At 39.9% G+C, this 20,637-nt stretch overlaps 3 protein-coding genes across 3 annotated transcripts in view; 1 reads left to right on the forward strand and 2 right to left on the reverse strand.

Moving 5' to 3' along the window:
• Positions 1 to 4,648, reverse strand: part of LOC133987534 (spastin-like) — a 10,526-nt gene extending 5,878 nt beyond the window's left edge. Inside the window, exons 1-5 of the mRNA XM_062426931.1 lie at positions 4,412 to 4,648; positions 788 to 871; positions 454 to 537; positions 310 to 375; positions 1 to 77 (exon numbers count right to left, since the gene is read on the reverse strand). The exon at positions 1 to 77 is cut by the window's left edge and continues 3 nt beyond it. Of these exons, the coding sequence (XP_062282915.1) occupies positions 1 to 77; positions 310 to 375; positions 454 to 537; positions 788 to 871; positions 4,412 to 4,592 (492 nt within the window). The 5' untranslated portion in view covers positions 4,593 to 4,648. The remainder of the gene's footprint in view (positions 78 to 309; positions 376 to 453; positions 538 to 787; positions 872 to 4,411) is intronic.
• A 2,674-nt stretch (positions 4,649 to 7,322) lies between these two features.
• Positions 7,323 to 15,933, forward strand: psen2 (presenilin 2). Its single transcript, XM_062439280.1, has 11 exons — positions 7,323 to 7,421; positions 9,553 to 9,708; positions 10,859 to 11,073; positions 11,437 to 11,578; positions 11,870 to 11,937; positions 12,034 to 12,254; positions 13,505 to 13,603; positions 13,806 to 13,871; positions 13,994 to 14,080; positions 14,470 to 14,585; positions 14,766 to 15,933. Exons 2-11 carry the CDS (start codon positions 9,574 to 9,576, stop codon positions 14,919 to 14,921), a joined length of 1,305 nt encoding a protein of 434 aa, XP_062295264.1. The 5' UTR covers positions 7,323 to 7,421; positions 9,553 to 9,573; the 3' UTR covers positions 14,922 to 15,933.
• Positions 15,934 to 16,438: 505 nt separating this feature from the next.
• Positions 16,439 to 19,111, reverse strand: dpy30 (dpy-30 histone methyltransferase complex regulatory subunit). The gene is made up of 5 exons (XM_062439484.1): positions 19,064 to 19,111; positions 18,157 to 18,197; positions 17,060 to 17,107; positions 16,796 to 16,929; positions 16,439 to 16,638 (listed from the first exon to the last, which is right to left on the reverse strand). Exons 1-5 carry the CDS (start codon positions 19,071 to 19,073, stop codon positions 16,566 to 16,568), a joined length of 306 nt encoding a protein of 101 aa, XP_062295468.1. The 5' UTR covers positions 19,074 to 19,111; the 3' UTR covers positions 16,439 to 16,565.
• Between the last annotated feature and the right edge of the window lie 1,526 nt (positions 19,112 to 20,637).

A 20,637-nucleotide genomic window follows, 5' to 3' on the forward strand; every position in this document is an offset into this window, starting at 1 on the left:
GAGGTTACCGTGTGTTTGTGTGTGGGCGGGGGGGCGGTGTGAGCTGGTGTTCAGGTTGGAGGTTCGGTGAAGATTCGCTGAGGAAGACGAAGAACACAACGTCTTTGTGAGGAGCTTCGGTCGGCTGGACGGGACGGAGTCTTTCTTCCTGGAGACAGCGGCACCTGCTGACCACCGACACACACACACACACACACACACAGAAGAATAAGCAGTGTGCTGGACTCTGGTCAGGGTCAGAGTTAGGGTCAGGGTCAGGGTTAGGGTCAGGGTCAGGGTCAGGGTTAGGGGTTAGATGGAGGAACCTACCTGAGTGCAGGTGAGTCGGTCGGTAGGCGACGTCAGTCTGAGCTCTGGAGCCTGAAATCACCTCGACTACAACAACAAACAGATCAACAGAAAGATTAAAGGAATATTAATCACTAAATAAAAGCTTTATAAAGTGTGACGTACCGAGAGACTGCAGCCGCTCTCTGGTCATCATCAAGTTGGTCTTCATCTTGTTCTGCAGCCGTCGGTCACGTTCACATTTCTCTCCTGCAAAACACACAATAACTTAATATTACTGAAAGCTGCAGAATCAATGATCCTCGTGTTAGAAACAGTCTGAGTGTTTCACTTCCTGTTAGTGAAAGATTAGAAAAGGAAATGTGCACAATTCTTAAAGTACCAGTCAGGTAAAGAGGTTTTACTATGCAGTGTGTGTGTGTGTGTGTGTGTGTGTGTGTGTGTGTGTGTGTGTGTGTGTGTGTGTGTGTGTGTGTGTGTGTGTGTGTGTGTGACTCACCGCTGCCCGTCACCTGGACAGCGACTCCTTCCTCCAGCTCGCTGATCCCTCGCTGGTACCAGCCGACCGCCTGATGCTTGTCACCTGGAAACACATCAGCCAATGAAACCGGCCGCTCAGTATGACATCACTCATCCATCACTAACAGTGGACAGGTGGAGACACGTTGTTGTCAGCCTGACACAGACTGACTGTAACTGTGTCTGTGTCTCTGCAGCAGTGGATCTCAAATAAACTGCATTTTATATTCAGTAAGATAGTTTGCCACCAGGTGGGGAGTTCCGGTCCTCTGAAATGAGGCCAACCAGGAAGTAACTTAAAACTGCATTCTATCAAAAGGCCACCAGGGGGCGACCGTTTTGGTGTCAAAAGGACTTCCGTCTCTATACAAGTCAATGGAGAATTCACCAACTTCTCACTTGATTTCTAACCTCAGTAAACGTTTTCAAAATGTGTTTATGGTCTCAATCGCTAGTTTAAAGCCTTCTTCAATGCAGTATGATGTTCATTTGGGACATTTTGGCCTCCCTGATTTTATATGTGACGATAAAGCAGGGTATGCATTAGGGCGTGGCTACGTGGTGATTGACAGGTTGATTGGTTCACAGGTTCAGGAGGGCGCCTCATGCTCCTCCTGATGCCCATATAAGTAGAATCCCTGTTTTTATTTTTCCCAGCATGCACCTGAAATTTTCAAGATGGCGCTGCTCAGATCCGATACTATTGGCCTCCGAGCAGCAGTCCACAAACCAATGGGTGACGTCACGGATGTTACGTCCATTATATATACAGTCTATGTTTGCTACTCACACAGCTTTGTGTGTGTGATGCAGCAGCAACCTGACCTGAGGCAGAAAGCTTTGGAGCAGCTTCTACTGACTGATCAGAACAAAGCAGAGACACAGACTGAGCCTGCAGGGTTGGAGCTGGATCACAAGCACAAGACTAAGTTTCTCAACAACTATCTTCAGTGTTGACAGTTTGTAACTCTGAGATGCCAGTGCTTAAAGAATCCTTAAAGAAGATGTTTTAGGATGATATATACTGTATATATATTAGCAAATCTTTTATTTAAAATGAAGTTAAGATTTCTTTTTTGTGAACATTTTCTGTGCATAATTATATTAATGATTTTTTTCATGAATTGAGTTTAAAAACATCTTTATTATAATCCTAAAAGAGAGCACGTTAATTATTAGTTAATTATTTCTTTAGTTATTTTTATATCTTTTTATTTCCAAATAGTTCAAGAGAATTAAATGTTTTTCAGTGTTTTACGTCTTTTATTCAAACCTAACCCTTTGAGCTGGTTAGTTACATCACTTCTTTATGTTTAAACTCATTATAACTGCTGCTCTGAAATCAGCTTTATTAAACCTGAGAGAGATCTGAACCTGATGCCAAACTAGCAAATCTTAATATTTATTTAATATTAATAGAATCACTGAAACTGAGATGAGAAACTATAAGAAAATAATGATTTAAAGATGAGAAGAATTGTTCTGTGACTGTCTGTCTGTCTATTTATTACTTAATAATGAATATTTTAAGATATGAAGATCAGGTCAGAATCAACCGTACAAACCACAGAGACCGGTGAGTTTATAGCAAACCTGCACTGTAAAACAATTATTAAGTCTTAAGTTTATTCACTAGTGTTTAATTTAGTATAACTGAGTATAAACATCTCAACACATCAGATAAATACAACCTGCTGCTCTCAGATCAATAACACGACACCAAGAACCTGAAACTCTCTTTAACATGTTTATACTTTATATTGTGAGTCTGTTTCCTGTCTGTACACACTGTTACTGTCTACTGTTACTGTTACTGCTGATCAATAATCAATAATCAGTTCCACCAGACAGAGCAGACAGCTGCAGGCAAAGTGAAATATTTTCCTAATGAAAGAAATGAAGGTTGTTGTCTAGTGTTTATAGAACCAGATCATATAATAAACAGCATTTTACCAATAAAGTGTTCATCTCTGTACGGATGATGTCATAGATTATTACATTAACGGGTTATCCTTATGTTTGCAGAACCTAATAATGTAATAATTTCCCAATGTTGTAATAATAATATTGGGGAATCCACTTTATTAAACTACATTATCGGGTTTTATAACATTTTTTATTCGAGTTATGAAGGTTTTTTATTACATTATCAGGTTTTACATGTAGATAGAAAATAATCCACAGTTTAATATTCAGCTCTTCCACACTGAGATTTACAGGTTTGTCACATATCAAGAAAACAGGAAAGCAAACAGCTGTTAAACTTTGTGATAATGTCAGAAAAGTTGTTTACATGGAGCCGATGTAACAGAAAGGTTTGCTTTGTATCACTGCAGCCCGACAGCAGCATCGAGCTCCATTAATCCATATTTATGTATTTTATGGCTTTAGGTCAAACAGATTTAAACAGTTTTTATCCTGCAGCTAAAACTACACTCAATGCTGCAAATTAATACTGTTTACAACTGACTGGGCAATGACCAAATGTGCATGTTTTAATATATATGGTATTTATTTAACTTTTATTTTCTTGTTTTGTTTTATTTAATTTATTTTATGAATGATGCTCTGACTGGTTGTCATGGTGACAATGACAATAAAGATTTAATCTATATCTAAACATATTGGAAAGGTTTTCTAAATTTAGATTATTTAAAATATTTTATTCTATTTGTATTTAATCATACTTTATCTTGTGCTGAAATTGTATTTTTTATTATTATTGCATCTAATTGTATAAACTATAAAGTAATTTACTGTGAATTGTGATAATTACTCAACTGAATTTGTTCTGAATGTTTTAAATAATATGACAAATAAAACAATGCATTAGCATATATGAGTATTAATTACTTAATCAGGCATTTTTATGCATTTTGCATTAAATAAAGCAAAAATAAACCAAACTGCGTGCTTTTAACTGCTGACCTGAATCTCCTCTCACCAGACTCAATGCGAACATCTCCTCATTTAATTCAGTTTAACAATAAAAACAGCTGTAAAACTTTGTGATATTGTCATAAAAGTTGTTTACATGGAGCCGATGTGACACAAAGGTTTGCTCTGTGTCACTGCAGCAGCATCGAGCTCCATTAATCCCCAAATTTATGTAATTTATGGCTTTAGGTCAAATTAAACATATTGGAAGGGTTTTCTAAATTTAGATTATTTAAATATTTTATTCTATTTGTATTTATTCATACTTTATCTTGTGCTGAAATTGTATTTGTATTGCATCTCATTGTGAAAAATATATTGTAATTTACTGCGAATTGTAATAATTACTAAAAAAATCAATTATCATATATGAGTTTTAATTTGTACCATTTTTGCTACATCAGACATTTTTATGCATTTTGCATTAAATAAAGCAAAAAGAAACCAAACTGTGTCTTATTGGACTTTTAGCTGCTGACCTGAATCTCCTCATTTAATTCAGTTTAACATTAAAAACACAAACCTGTCCCAACTAGTCCTGAACACACGGAACCAGCTTCCTGCTCGGTGTGATTATAAACAAGCAGCTTATTAAACGTTAACGGAGAGAATCACCGGTAAACCGGCGGCTTATCTAACGGGGTTTGGTGCAGAGTGAATGAAGCACCTCGCTCGGCCTCGTCGACTCTCAGCGCCGCGGAGATGAATTCAAAGGCCCGGCGGTGGTGGCTCCGGACCCGGTCCTCTCGCTCCGGGCTCCCGCCGTCACAGGTTCGAGTCCCGGCGGTGATGTTGGACCCGCAGCGGCTCCACAGCCAGCAGAGCAGCGCCCGCAGCAGGGACAGCATGGCCCGCAGCAGCCCGCACAACCCGCACAGCCTCCCGGTAACGGCCCGGTCACCGGAGCCGGTTCTGTCCGGTGGAGTCCTCCAGCATAGACCCATTAGAGGCCATGTCACAACATCCCGGTCCGGTTCCGACCAGAGAGCCACAGCAGCTGCTTCACTACACACACTGGGTTGGTTCTTTGTATTTATTATCAAACAGCAGCGAAGCGCCACCTGCTGGACCGGACTGGTACTGCAGAACCAGCGGGACGACAGAACCGAACCGAACCGTCTGTATAAACATTAACCCTCCTGTTGTCCTCGAGTCAAGGAAGGACAGGAGGAAGGATGGAAGGAAAGGAGGAAGGAAGGGAGGAAGAAGGACGGAAGGGAGGAAGAAGGAAGGATGCATGAGAGGAAGGAAAGGAGGGAGGAGGGAGGAAGAAGGAAGGAAAGGAGGGAGGAAGGAAAGGAGGAACGAAGGGAGGAAGAAAGGGAGGAAAGGAAAGAATGAAGGAAGGAAGGATGGAGGAAAGAAGGAAGGAAGGAAGGTAGGAGGGAGGGAGGAAGGACAGACGGAAGGAAGGAAGGAAGGAAGGAAGGAAGGAAGGAAGGACAGAAGGAAAAAAAATAAGAAGAAGAAGAAGAAGAAGGAGGAGGAGGAAACCACCGCTGACACGTCTCACTTGTATATTTTAAAGGTTTTATTAAAAAAGAGAAAAAGTGTCAAACATCCAATCATGAGAGAGTCTCTGGTACCGATCCGAGTCTGCCGAGCCTGGTACTCTCACTACTCCAGTTTTAACATCACTACATATAGTTTATTATCTCTAAAAACTTTATTTAGTTTATTTAGTTTATTTGTTCTTTTTGTTATATTATGTTGTTATATCATAAATACACATGTTATTGATCACTTCTTTTATTTAGTTTTATTATATATTGTCTTTATTTTATCTCATATTTGTATATTTGCATGTATATAGATATGTAGTCTATGTTTATATGTATATTAACCCATAAGGACCCACCGTGACACAGGTGTCACATCACCTTTAAATGTTCTGCAAAGTTCCTTATACAGCTTGATCCTTGATTTTAACTCATGAAGTCCCTGAGTGACACTTACTGAACATGCTGACAGGTCATGTGATTTTGTGTTCCCATAACAACACTTCCAAGATGGCTGTGTGCCAGGCTGACACATTTGACAGATCTAGCTACATTAATTAGCTTTTTTCTTGCTACTAAAGGTAAGATTCAAGCCATTTAATAATTGTAATGCTTACATAACATGTCCTTGATGACATATAACCTGTTGTAAACACATTTCTTGAACAAATTGATATTAAAAAAATCAGATAAACATTGTGGTGACATATATGTCACAATAAGAAAATTGACTGATTGACCTCTACCTGCACATAAGTATTTGCCAATTGCTGGGAAATGATGCTTACTGTTAAAATGACACAACGTGTGCCATTGTGGCTGACAACATGTCACACAACCATTTCAGACCTTGCTGGCATCTCTTTTCTTCACTGATAATACTGATTATTCAAATAAGCAAGAAGATGATAAGTTCTGGAAGATCCATCCATGGCTTGATATGTTTTACAAACAATGCCTGGAGATTTTTTTCCGTTTTCAAAGGTTTCTTTCGCCAATAAAACAACTTTTTTCTTGGGCAGTGATATTTTGCTGCCCAGTGTTCATCTTTGGTTGAGATATTTCATCTAAATAACCTGATTCACTACAGTCTGAATCACCAGACTCACTTGGATCATCATTCTCTATTTATCTTGGTGCAAGTGTAATCAGGGTCTTCATCAGGGTCTTTATCTGAGCTACCTTCACATCCTTCAAACTCTCCCTGGATGACTGCAAGTGGATCCTGAACACTGTATCACTTCTTGTTAACTATACTATAGAACAAAATAAAATTGCATTGAAATATGACTGATATAGGGTAGAAAAATATTGTTTGTTTGTTTATTTTATTTACTAATGGGCGAAAATGGTTTCCTTCTACATTTTTTTAATAATTGAATTAATATAACATAATTCTTTGTTTATATTTGTTTTAATATGTTTTGAAATTAATAATATAAAATATATTAAGTATTAATCATCAAATTAGCCAAATGAACTGAGCTGATAATCCTAATATTTTCTTGCAAACATTTGTGTAGTAAAACAAATCTGAAAAAAAAAACTGTTGTTAAACCTTTGTTATAAGTCAAATGTAGTCAGTCAAGTTATAATGTAGCAGAAATTCAAATAAAAAGACAAATCTTTGTTACCTCACAGAAAAAGATTGACAGGCTGATTTATGAATAAATGAGGAATACATTTACCATTAACGCCCAATGTGACATATATGTAACTTTTCAGATCTCTGACACTACAAAAAACATTTTTGAAAAAAATGTCAGATTTGTGTTCTTTGTGGTCCATTTAGTCTGTGTTATGTCCCCCATAATTTTCCTTGAAGGAGAAGGGTTAGGGTTCTTATGGGTTAATATATGTGTATGTGTATAATAATGTATATATTATTATATTAAACTGTATTTGTCTCTTTCATTAAACCTACGTGGCTGAATAAGTTAAATCAATCCTTTAAATACAAATGGGAATAAATAAATCAATAAATAAATAAATAATAGCGTCTGCAGCAGCACGTGGTGTGGTGACGCAGGGGTCACGTGGTGTGGTGACGTAGGGGTCACGTGGTGTGGTGACGCAGGGGTCACGTGGTGTGAGGATCAGCTGACTGCTTCTTCCGGGTGCTGCTCGCTGTTTACTTTGAAAGCTGCTTTATTTTCTGTTCCTGCGTTTTAAACTCAGGTAAACTTTGACTTTTATAACATTTAAACCTTTAATATGAAACTGTTGTTTATGTTTATGTTCAGTGTGTTTGACTCTGAGTCTCATTAATAACCTGAAACTGTCATCTATCACAAACTAAGCTGCAGATTAAACATTAAACATTAAACATGATGATTAATATTTAAAGCTTTATTATGTTTATGTTTAATTATCACATGTTACATCTGGAGTTTAATCACGTGACGTTACTTTACGTGATCAGAGTCGTTAACGTCATTTAAACATTTACTACAAACAGCTGATGAGATGTTTAAAAGGGTTTATATCAGAGAGGTCAAACATGCGGCCCGCGGACCAGAACCGGCCCGCTGAGGAGTCCAATCAGGCCCAATTTACTTCAATCTGTCCTTCTTTCATTCCTGTCTTCTCTTCCGTCTAACCTTCCTTTCCTCCTTTCCTTCCTCCCTTCCTTCCTTCCTCCCTTCCTTCCTTCCTTCCTTCCTTCCTTCATTCCTGTCTTCTCTTCCTTCTCCCCTTCTTTTCCTCCTTCCTTCCTTTATTTCCTCCCTTCCTTCCTTCCTTCTTTCATTCCTGTCTTCTCTTCCTTCCTTCTCCCCTTCTTTTCCTTCCTTCCTTCCTTCTTTCCTTCTTTCATTCTTGTCTTCTCTTCCTTCTCCCCTTGTTTTCCTCCTTCCTTCCTTTATTTCCTTCCTTCCTTCCTTTCCTCCTTCCTCCCTTCCTTCCTCCCTTCCTTCCTTCCTTCCTCCCTTCCTCCCTTCCTTCCTCCCTTCCTCCCTTCCTTCCTCCCTTCTTCTCTTTAATAACCCTCATCAGATCATATTATATTAGTGGCCCTACAGTTTGTCCTCTCTGGTTAATAAAGGTTTAATTATTGAAGGTTCGGAGTCTCTGCAGTGATTCATGAAGCCCAACACGTTGTTCCTCTTCCTCTTCCTCTTCCTCTTCGTTGGTCACAAAGCAGAACAATAATACTTCTGAAGTGTGACAGTAAAACCAGACGTTTCAGTTTGTTACGCTCAGATAGAAACGAGTCTGTAGAGCCTCAAACATCACATGATCCGAGCAGTAAAGAGCTTCCTCTTCCTGTTCATACTGACTAATAACAGAAGCTTCTGTTATTAGTCAGTATGAACAGGAAGAGGAATAAAGCTCAGAGATAAATCAATAATGACTTCATTTAACCCTCCTGTTGTCCTCGAGTCAAGGAAGGAAGGGAGGAAGAAGGAAGGAAAGGAGGGAGGAAGAAGGAAGGAAAGGAGGGAGGAAGAAGGAAGGAAAGGAGGGAGGAAGGACAGACGGAAGGAAGGAAGGGAAGAAGGAGGGAGGGAGGAAAGAAGGAAGGAAAGGAGGGAAGGAAGGGAGGAAAGGAGGGAGGAAGAAGGAAGGAGGGAAGGAAGGGAGGGAAGGACAGAAGGAAGGGAGGAAGAAAGGAAGGAGGGAAGGAGGGAGGAAGGACAGACGGAAGGAAGGGAGGGAGGGAGGAAAGAAGGAAGGAAGGGAGGAAAGAAGGAAGGAAAGGAGGGAGAAAGGAAGGGAGGAGGGAAGGAGGGAGGAAGGACAGACGGAAGGAAGGGAGGGAGGGAGGAAAGAAGGAAGGAAGGGAGGAAAGAAGGAAGGAAAGGAGGGAGGAAGGAAGGGAGGAAAGGAAAGAAAGAAGGGAGGAAGAAAGGAAGGACAGAGGAAATAAGGAAGGAAGGTAGGAGGGAGGAAAGGAGGGAGGAAGGAAAGGAAAGAAGGAAGGAAGGACGGAGGAAATAAGGAAGGAAGGTAGGAGGGAGGCAGGGAGGGAGGGATAAAGGAAAAGAGGAAGGGAGGAAAGAAAGACAGAGGAAAGAAGGAAGGGAGGAAGGTAGGTGGGAGGAAAGAAAGAGAGAAGGAGGGAGGGAGGAAGGGAAGGAAGGAAGGAGGGAAGGAAGGAAGGAACAGTCAAAACAGACGGAGTCAATTTGACCCGGGAGGACGACACGAAGGTTAAAACATGTAATTGTTCCCTTCCTTCCTTCCTTCCTTCCTCCCTTCCTCCTTTCCTTCCTCCTTTCCTCCCTCCTTTCCTCCTTTCCTCCCTTCTAACATACATCATTGATTGATCCAGCAGCTGATCAGTAATGGGTTTTCTGGTTCTCTGCAGTCGGCGCTGTGTGCCGTTGCCATGGACAACGCCTCAGAGAGTGATGAAGAGTTCTACACAGAGAGAACCGCGTTGGTCCCGTCTGAGAACCCGACGGTTCCGTCCTACCGACAGAACGAGGAACACGAACCGGCCAACGACACGGCGGCCAAAACGGTAAACGTCTCTAATATTTACACTTCCTGTTTAATATTACTTCCTGTTTTTATTGTTCTCATTTCTGTATGAATGTGAGATTAAAGCATGAAGTAGTTCCACTTAGAGCTCGACTGATAAACTGATATTAAAGAGTAAAATATATGTCAGCTGATAATTTTATGCATAAAGAATATAAACAGAAACATACATTAGTTGCATTGATCCCTTAAATGTTGTTATCAAACACTTTATCTAAACTTTATTGTATAAATGACATCAATGCACCGAAACAGTAAATTACACTGAATGTGATAATTAGAAGAAACTAAACTAACTAAATAACAACAAACACATTTATGTATGTTTATATTTAACCTGAATTTAGAAAAATGATCAAATAGACATTAAATCCTCCATAAATTGCTTTAGAAAATATCGGTACATATCGGACAACATATACGATATATCGTGATCGTCAATATCGGCCGATAATATCAGCTGACTGATATTATCGGTCGGGCTTTAGTTCCAATGTGAGCAGGAAGTTATATTCTGTCTTTAGTTTCTGACTGTTCATCTTTCACATTAACCCTTCATAGGTCACACACAGAAAGTTCTACTTCCTCTTTGTTGCCATGACAACATAAACATGGATTTATTTCCTCATTGAGTCTAAATGTGATGTTTTACAGACTCATTCACAACTCATTGGTTCTAAACTTTTATTACAAACATGTTAGAGACTTCAAAAATGTCTCCAGCAGGATCTCTGATGTCAGCACAACATGTATCTATAGCAACCATAGAACAACCTGTATCTATAGCAACCGTAACACAACCTGTATCTATAGCAACTGTAACACAACCTGTATCTATAGCAACCATAACACAACGTGTATCTATAGCAACCATAACACAACCTGATGGTCTGTCTGTGCATTACATACCTACCGAAGGAAGGAAGGAAGGAAGGAAGGAAGGAAGAACATAGGGAAGGAAGGAAAGAGAGGAAGAAAATAGGGAAGGAAGGAAGGACAAAAGGAGTCTGACTTCCTGTTGTGATGCTGAGTCTGACTTCCTGTTGTGATGCTGAGTCTGACTTCCTGTTGTGATGCTGAGTCTGACTTCCTGTTGTGATGCTGAGTCTGACTTCCTGTTGGTGCATCAGGTGCTGAGCAGGAGAACAGCGCCTCCTGCTGGCGATGGAGGAGGCGGCGGCGGCGGTTCGGACCAGGAAGTAGACGTAGACGAGGAGGAGCTGACTCTGAAGTATGGAGCCAAACACGTCATCATGCTCTTCATCCCCGTCACGCTCTGCATGGCCGTCGTCGTAGCAACCATCAAATCCGTCAGCTTCTACACCGAGAAGACGGATCAGCAGCTGTGAGTCTCTGAACTTTAATCTGGAGCTTCAATGTTCCTCTCTCTCCTCTTCCTCCTCTCTCTCCTCTCCTTCATCTCTCTCCTCTCCTTCATCTCTCTCCTCTCCTTCCTCTCTCCTCTCCTTCCTCTCTCTCCTCTCCTTCATCTCTCTCCTCTCCTTCATCTCTCTCCTCTCCTTCCTCTCTCTCCTCTCCTTCATCTCTCTCTCTCTCCTTCCTCTCTCTCCTCTCCTTCATCTCTCTCCTCTCCTTCATCTCTCTCTCTCTCCTTGACATAACTTTGTTGTGATTTGGCCCTATATAAATAAAGATTGATTGAACTGCTCCTCTCTAACCTCCATGTTTACCCCCCCCCCCCCCGCAGCATCTACACGCCCTTCACAGAGAACACGGCGTCTGTCGGCCGCCGGCTGCTGAACTCCGTCCTGAACACCATCATCATGATCAGCGTCATCGTGGTGATGACCATCTTCCTGGTCGTCCTCTACAAGTACCGCTGCTACAAGGTGAGCCTCGGTTACTGTTGCTATGGAGAAACCGCCTTCCTTCCTTTCCTTCCTCCCTCCCTTCCTCCCTACTTTCCTTCCTTCCTTCCTTCCTTCCTTCCTCCTTTCCTTCCTTCTTCCTTCCTCTCTCCTTTCCTTCCATCCTTCCTTCCTCCCTTCCTTCCTTCCTTTTACACCACTAAACATCTCCTATCACACAATATCATGTCCTATTTTACCTCAGACATGAAAATAATGATGTAAATGTGTTTAAAGGTAAAATGAGCCGAACTTTATTGTGTTTGTGTGCAGTTCATCCACGGCTGGCTCATCCTCTCCTCCCTCATGCTGCTCTTCTGGTTCAGCTTCATGTATCTCGGGTGAGTTCGGCTCCTCTGTCTTCATCACTTTATTCACACTAGAAACTAAACTGTTGATGTTTAATGAGGCTCAGCTTCTTCTTCTTCTGTCTCCAGTGAAGTGTTTAAGACGTACAACCTGGCCGTGGACTACCCCACCGTGGGTGTGATCATCTGGAACTTCGGGGCGGTGGGAATGGTCTGCATCCACTGGAAGGGGCCTCTGCAGCTGCAGCAGGCTTATCTCATCCTCATCAGCGCTCTCATGGCCCTCGTCTTCATCAAGTACCTGCCGGAGTGGTCGGCCTGGGTCATCCTGGGAGCCATCTCTGTCTACGGTCAGTCTGCAGTCTTTAAAGCAGGAGGGTCCAACTCATTTTAGTTGAAGGGTTCACTCACACTAGGGCCAGTTGTCCCCCGCTGGCCCGCATTCACATTACCTCAAACCCAAGTGTACTCAAGCACGGTTGCCTCCGACACATACGTTGCGTGTTGTGTACGTAACCGTGTGATCATTAGGGGTTTAATCCAATCAAAACCAACATGAAGGGAACCGGTGTGTTGGCGATCAATAAACACAACGCATTATGATTAAAAAGTGCAAGCTTGTTATTCTGAGTCCTGCCTGTGTAGTATGCAGTACTAAATACTGGTGTAAAAAAGACTCTAGTAAAAGCAGACGTCCTGATTCAACTCTTTACTCCAGTAACAGTAAGACTTAGTTTAATGACTTTAACTAAAGTTAGTTTATATAATGCAGATTAGTAAAATATGACTTTTATGAGTCACAGTCAGATAATAAACTTAGCATTTCATAATTGTGGTAGCAGCGGTGCAGCAGATGTGATGAAGTCCACGCAGCACGCTGGATGCTAACTAATATTAAGCCTTTAGCCTTTTCATTTTATGTCCATGGACACAAGTTATTTTGCGGATTGGGAACCCATACATGCATAATGTCTCCACGTTGCATTTAGTGTTGCTTGAAATGACCAGGGCTCAGCTAGTGTTGCCTTTTAAAAATCATTGATTTCCCGGGAAAATTGTTAATCTCTAGTACGCATGTGTGACCACTTACCTCACACTAGCCAAATGGTAGGAGGGAGGGAGAAAGGAAGGAAGGAAGGAAGGAAGGAAGGAAGGAAGGAAGGAAGGAAGGAAGGAAGGAAGGGAAGTAGGAAGAAGGGAGGAAAGAAGGAAGAGTCAAGACAGACGGGGTCAATTTGACCCGGGAGAACGACACAAAGGTTAATAAATCTTCCTCACAGACTGAGAGCAGCTGTGATGCTGCAGTACCATTTCCCAACAGCAGGAGGCAGCAGAGAGCCATAAAATGTAGAAATACAAAGAACTTAAAGGATTTCATGTTAATGTGATGGAAACAACACATCTGATCACATGTTAGTTTAGTGTTAACATACATTCTGAATCTGATGTGTAAGAATTATAAAAATCTGTTTCCTGCACATTTATTGTCATTGTTTACGGTTCAGCTGCTTCAGTGTGAAAAAGGCTCAGTAACTAATATCTCTGAACTGGATCCACCTCCAGTCTTCCCATCATGCTCAGCTTGTGTGTCTTGTTGCAGACCTGGTGGCGGTTCTGTGTCCTAAAGGTCCGCTGAGGATGCTGGTGGAGACGGCTCAGGAACGCAACGAGCCCATCTTCCCTGCTCTCATCTACTCCTGTGAGTTTACCTCCGCTTACCTTAGAGGAGAAGTACCACAGTGTAATAATACTGCATTACTAGCAGTACCACGGTGTTAAACGTTTTGCAGTGATTTTGTAAAAGTTATGGATCAGATTTCAGAACGTAACCTGACTTTAAAACCATTTTCCAGTCCTGGTTTTTGTCTTTAACGTGTTATATGTTGTGTGTTTGTGCTCAGCTGCTATGATGTGGACGGTGGGAATGGCGAGTCCAGCGGAGCGACAGCAATCGGGTCACGAAACAGGTCCGACATCACAGTGACGCTCTTCTTCATGATTAAACATTATATAATACGCTGTTTCTGTTATTTAGTGTCACTCTGTTTATTTATGATCGACGCTATGAAGGTTTATTTGTGTGTTTCAGACGAGGAGGCGGAGCAGAGCGACAGAGGGGCGGAGCCTGAGAGCAGACGGCCGAGCTCGCTTCTAGAAGAAGAGCTGGAGGAAGACCGTGAGTTTAAACACGTCTTTAATCTGCAAGTGATGATGATGATGATGTTTCTGTGGTTTGACTCAAAGTGTCCTGTCTCCTGTCTCCTGTCTCCTCTGTCCTGTGTCCTGTGTCCTGTGTCCTCTGTGTCCTGTGTCCTCTGTGTCCTGTGTCCTGTGTCCTGTGTCCTGTGTCCTGTGTCCTGTGTCCTGTGTCCTGTGTCCTGTGTCCTGAACTTTGTGTCCTGTCTCCTGTCTCCTGTGTCCTGTCTCCTGTGTCCTATGTTCCCTGTGTCCTGTGTCCTGTGTCCTGTCTCCTGTCTCCTGTGTCCTGTGTCCTGTGTCCTGTGTCCTGTGTCCTGTGTCCTGTGTCCTGTGTCCTGTGTCCTGAACTTTCTGTCCTGTGTGCAGGAGGAGTGAAGCTCGGCCTCGGGGATTTTATCTTCTACAGCGTTCTGGTTGGAAAAGCCGCAGCGACCGGCGGAGACTGGAACACTACGCTCGCCTGCTTCGTCGCCATTCTGATCGTAAGTTCGTCAAAGTTCCTTCATGATGGAGGATCGACCGCTAACATCTTCATCAGCAGCTCCCCAAAATATGATGATGATTAAACTAAATCTACATCTTCACCTGTCCTCACCTGTCTCACACCTGTCCTCACCTATATCTCACCTATATCACACCTGTTCTCACCTGTCCTGTTTCAGGGTCTGTGTCTGACGCTGCTGCTGCTCGCCATCTTTAAGAAAGCTCTGCCGGCGCTTCCCATCTCCATCACCTTCGGCCTCGTCTTCTACTTCTCCACAGACTTCCTGGTTCAGCCCTTCATGGACAACCTGGCTGATCACCAGTTTTACATCTGAGAGGAAGCCCCGCCCACCTCACCTGGCTCACCTGGCTCACCTGGCCCCTCCTCCTCCTCCTCGTCTCTACCTGCGTCCCACACAGAAGAAGCCGGTGTGGCTGTCAGCTGCTCACCTGTGTGTTTGTACTCAGGTGTGTTTCAGGTACAAACATGACACCTGCTGACAGGCGGTTTAAAGGAAAGATCCGCCTTAAATTCAGCTGTCAATCAAACCAAACGCGCCCCAAACATTCCTGTTTTTAACCCTCGACAGTAAAGAGAAGATTTAACGTCCAGCGTCGAACATTTAAACACTTTATATTTCTGTTTTTTTTGTTAAGGTGGATTTTTTTTAAGGTGGACTTTTTTTTTTTAAGGTGGACTTTTTTTTTTTTTAAGGTGGATTTGTCCATAAACACATTATTCGGACACACGTGTTGCAGAACTCGTCATCTAAACTCAGATCAGAGTTACTGATAGTTGAACCTTTTCATTCTGTTCCGGCTCAAATTCGACTGTAAGCTGTAAAAACATTTATTTTAGTCAGACGTCAGTGACAAAAATAGAAATAAAATGCATCATTTTAGCAGTTTTGTGCAGCTGATACTTTTTTATATATCCTACTTTACAAATTTGACCTGTTTATTGTTTAAAAAATGGTAAAATCAGCATTTAAACATGTTTTATTCTTCATATTCTATAAAACAGTGATTGTGAATAAGATGAATTAAACATTTATTAATGACTGAATGTTAATTAGTGTAAAGACTAATTATGAGTGAGAATATGAACAGAATGTAAAGAGTTAATTAAACCAGGTTCATATTATTTATAATCTTCTTTCATGTCAATTTAAACCAAAGTTCGACTCTCTGACCAGCTGGTGGCGCTAATGCTGTAAATCCTGGTTTCCTGTTTCCTGTCTGAGGAGAAACATCATGTGACTTAATCATGTGATGCGTGATGAGGATGAGGAGGCTGAAACCTTCCTCACGCCCGCGTTGTTGATGACGTCATCTCGCTGCGTTTCTTCTTCTTCTGTGATGGTTTTAATGACTCATAATCAGCTGATGTTCAACACAGCAGAGTTACTGAACAGCTGATCAGGCTCTGAGGTTTCCATGACGACAGTTTTCATGTTTTTTTTTTTACTCCTTCAACATTCATCAGCTCGGCTAACAGTTTCCCTCCGCTTCCAGTCTTTGTGCTAAGCTACGCTAACTTTATCAAACATGGTGATTGGCTGACGGGAGGAAGAGGAGGGGCAGATAGAGGGGGGGGGCAGGTGGGGGGTGTTTATATATATATATATATATATTTTGTAGATTCAGGTGTAGTGTTTGATTTTGTAACTGAGATCTAGTTTTATTTCATTGTTCGGTGCACTAAAGTCAAACTTCTTGTGATGAAATAAACAAATAAAAATTATATTAAAACTCGTTTTTGTGTTTGTGATGCTAACAGTTTCCCTTCACTTCCAGTCTTTATGCTAAGCTAAGCTAACAACAACAACAACAACAACAACTCAGACGACTCTTCATGTCAACATGTTTATTCTGGATTCTTAAAAAAAAGAAAAAAAAAAAGAAAAAAAAAACAGTTTTAGTTTATAAACAAACGAACAAAGTTTCTATTGTATGAAATTTTCTAACGCAGCGTTTTCTTAATTTCTCTCATCGAACTGAGATTTGTTCTTCAGGAGGAACGCAGCCAGATACTCGATCGGGTTCGGAGGTCTGGAAGAGAAAATAAACACAATGTTTATTAATTATTTATTTATTTATGCAGAAAAAACACAAAACAACAAAATAAAGAAGCAACGGAGAAAACTGTTCAAACATTTAGTCAAAATATTAATTAATACTACTGATATAAACAGTAGTGAACTCTGACCTTTCCTTAGCGAGCACCGACAGGCCCTGCAGCAGGATGGGAACCACCGTCTGGTCCAGGTAAGCTCGGGTCGGCAGCGCCTGAAGATCAACTTTCTGCTTCTTCTCGGATCCTTTCTCATTCTCCACCGACCGCTGCGAAGTGTAACATGAGATTAAACTTTATTGATCCCACAGTGGAGAACATTCATTGCTACAGCAGCTCAAAAAGATAGTGAGAAAAAAATTATTGTTTACGACAATAAAATTAATGTGTATTAGTTACCTGGATGTTGTCTGTCAGACCGTACTCTGTATGAGGGTTTTCAGAGACCTGCAGGAAGATTTACATTATTAAAAAGATTACAGCCAATCAGAATCCTTCCTATAAACCGTACAGCAGCCTGACAGCCAATTAATAGTCCCTTTAAATAGAGGACTGTCCCTTTAATGAGGACTGTCTCTTTAAATAGAGGACTGTCCCTTTAAATAAAGTACTGTCTCTTTAAATAGAAGACTGTCCCTTTAAATAGAGGACTGTCCCTTTAATGAGATGACTGTCTCTTTAAATAGAGGACTGTCTCTTTAAATAGAATACTGTCTCTTTAAATAGAATACTGTCTCTTTAAATATAGTACTGTCTCTTTAAATAAAGGACTGTCTCTTTAAATAGAGTACTGTCTCTTTAAATAGAGTACTGTCCCTTTAAATAGTGTACTGTCTCTTTAAATAGAATACTGTCTCTTTAAATAGAGTACTGTCTCTTTAAATAGAGTACTGTCCCTTTAAATAGTGTACTGTCTCTTTAAATAGAATACTGTCTCTTTAAATAGAAGACTGTCCCTTTAAATAGTGTACTGTCTCTTTAAATATAGTACTGTCCCTTTAAATAGAATACTGTCTCTTTAAATATAGTACTGTCTCTTTAAATAAAGGACTGTCTCTTTAAATAGAGTACTGTCTCTTTAAATAGAGTACTGTCTCTTTAAATAGTGTACTGTCTCTTTAAATAGAATACTGTCTCTTTAAATAGAGGCCTGTCTCTTTAAATAGTGTACTGTCTCTTTAAATATAGTACTGTCTCTTTAAATATAGGACTGTCTCTTTAAATAGTGTACTGTCTCTTTAAATAGAATACTGTCTCTTTAAATAGTGTACTGTCTCTTTAAATAGAATACTGTCTCTTTAAATATAGTACTGTCTCTTTAAATATAGTACTGTCTCTTTAAATAAAGGACTGTCTCTTTAAATAGAGTACTGTCTCTTTAAATAGAGTACTGTCTCTTTAAATAGTGTACTGTCTCTTTAAATAGAGTACTGTCTCTTTAAATAGTGTACTGTCCCTTTAAATAGTGTACTGTCTCTTTAATGAACGGTACTTACAGGAGTGTGTCCCTCCATCGACTGATCTGCGTCTGTGTGATCTGAAAAACAAAACAACATTTTAACTTTTATTCTGCTTTTCTTTTCTTTTAGTATATCGTGATAATATCTCTGCCCCCCCCCCCCCCCCTCCAGTCATCTACACATTTACCTCCTTTAACCTTCCATAGTGCTCATATCCTGATTCTCTGTTTTAGTCTTTATATTAATATTTAACAAATATATTTTACATCCACAGAAATCACTTTATTCTGATGTCATGTTGAAATCATTATTAAATAAAATAAAAGAAGTAAAACACAATGTGAACGTTTCATTATGAACATTAAAACCAGCAGAATCATTTTATACGTTCTGAGTCATTTTAGGAAGAAACGAAACATTAATTTAAATGTTTTAATGTTTTTAAAAGTTAAAATGGGTCAAATTTATGGCTGGCTGATATTTAAGATCAAATACTTTAAACTGTTGATGTAACATTAATAACGTAGAGATGATTATTGATGATTTTACTGTATTTACACTATGAATGTTTGATAATAATCAGTAATGTAGAAATAATGATAAATAAGCTGAAATATAAATAACAGAACAATCTGTAATCAGCCTTTAAGGTCTGAGTGATGTCTAGTCTCATATCAGATAAATATATAATATATATAATATATATTTATTGTTTTAAAGTTTGAAATCATAAACTTAAACAGAGCTGTTAGCATGTTAGCTTAGCATCACGCTCAGTCTGCGGAGAATCACGCGCAGCCCCGCATCGCACGAGCCGCTGCGGGTTCACGCGGGGCCCTAAAAGCTGCACGTGAACCCGCAGACACGCAGAAAATCCGCCAAACGCAGAAGAAACTGCAGAAAAACGCAAAAACACGCGATGAATGGTCAACAATGAACTCACCGTCCGCCATGTTTGTTGTGGGTAGTTACGCAGGATTTCTGACGTACGTTACGTAGATTCCAGTTTAACGTTACGTACCGCCGGTATGCTTCCGGTTCTCCTTCTTCTTCTGGTGAAGCGGAGCATCCGCAGCGCATGCGCACTGCTGCCCCCTGCAGGCCGTTTGTAAACAATCAAATTTAATTTATATATCAGCTTTCATAATAAACAACAAATAACAACATTAAATAGAGAGAAATGACAATAATAATAATAATAATAAGAAGAAGAAGAAGAAGAAGAAGAAGAAGAATTTTAAAAAGGAATAAAAACAAAAGAACAATTTAAAGACCAATGCACACAAGAGAAAATACAAATTATAAAAATGCTTAAAATTTTAAATAAAATATCTGTAAATAAATATTAAAAAAGTAAAATAAGAGAAAATAAGAAAAAAAGTTTTATTAAAAGTCAGAGTAAAAAATTAAGTTAAAATAGAAGTTTAATAAAAGTTGGAATAAAACTAAGTTAAAAAGAAACTAAAACACAAAATAAAAAGAACATTTGCGAAAACATAAAACTATAGGATGATAATAATAATAAGACAAGCACAATAGAATAAAATTAAAGGATATAAAAGTTTGTAGGTCACACATGCTGACTTACATTTATTCTCTATTTATTCTGATGTTGTTGTTAATAGTATTATTATTATTATTATTAATAATAATAATAATAATAATAATAATGCATTTTATTTAAAGGCACCTTACAAGGCTCATATAACATCAAACAATATAAATCAGCAAACATTGATGTGTGTTGGAGCCAAATGCTTGATTTATGTTTTGATGAATATTTTATTTTATCTGGTTTACTATTATTATTATTTATCTGATTAATTATGAGATATGAACATGAAATATTCTGGTTTGAATTATGAGTTGAATTGATAACAATTAAGAAATTGTGAATTATGGCTAATTTTGATGATTAGACTCTGACATGGCTATATGCATGAATGATTCTCACCTCCGCCTCCTCTTTATAGACCTGTGACTGCAGCAGCTGTGTTATATTAGTGTTGGCTCTCGGTTTCAGACCAATGCTTAGTGTTGTTTTATGTTTTGCTTGAACGGATGGAAAAGAAAGAAATGAACTGATTTGATCTGCCTGTCTCTCCATGCTGCGGTAAGAAACACAGAAGTTTATGGAAATAAATAAGTTGAACCAGAGGAGAGAAGTGTTTGGACATGGTTGCATGTAAGCTGAGAACCAAGAGAATCTTTTATAGGAAAAGATTGTGCTTATAATGTGGAAGTTAGAATCATTTTACAAAGATAATAATTAAATATGGATGTGTGTTCAGTCTGTAGGAGCCTAAATATGTTTTGTTTATATTTATATTTGCTTGGGCTGCATGTATTGCGTCACATGCATTGATTGACACATGGGTGTGGTTTCCCCTTATTTTACCTGTTCAGTTGGTTGGCGGCGGGAGATTTGGACAAAGGGAAGTTAGTAGAGCTCCCATATTTTCTGTTGACCGTCATCATCGTCATCATCATCACTTTATTCTCACAGTCGGGTCACAT

The sequence above is a fragment of the Scomber scombrus genome, chromosome 2 (assembly GCF_963691925.1).
Source record: "Scomber scombrus chromosome 2, fScoSco1.1, whole genome shotgun sequence".
In the NCBI taxonomy this organism is placed as follows: Eukaryota; Metazoa; Chordata; class Actinopteri; order Scombriformes; family Scombridae; genus Scomber; species Scomber scombrus.

Bases quoted from the DNA above. Each gene is read 5' to 3' on its own strand.
- psen2 (XM_062439280.1), top strand. From the start codon at position 9,574: ATGGACAACGCCTCAGAGAGTGATGAAGAGTTCTACACAGAGAGAACC. The intron at 11,938-12,033 runs GTGAGTTCGGCT...TTCTGTCTCCAG, and splicing joins TTCAGCTTCATGTATCTCGG to TGAAGTGTTTAAGACGTACA. The intron at 12,255-13,504 runs GTCAGTCTGCAG...GTCTTGTTGCAG, and splicing joins GGGAGCCATCTCTGTCTACG to ACCTGGTGGCGGTTCTGTGT.
- dpy30 (XM_062439484.1), bottom strand. The intron at 17,108-18,156 runs GTAAGTACCGTT...ATCTTCCTGCAG, and splicing joins CGATGGAGGGACACACTCCT to GTCTCTGAAAACCCTCATAC. The intron at 16,639-16,795 runs GTCAGAGTTCAC...TTTCTCTTCCAG, and splicing joins TCGGTGCTCGCTAAGGAAAG to ACCTCCGAACCCGATCGAGT.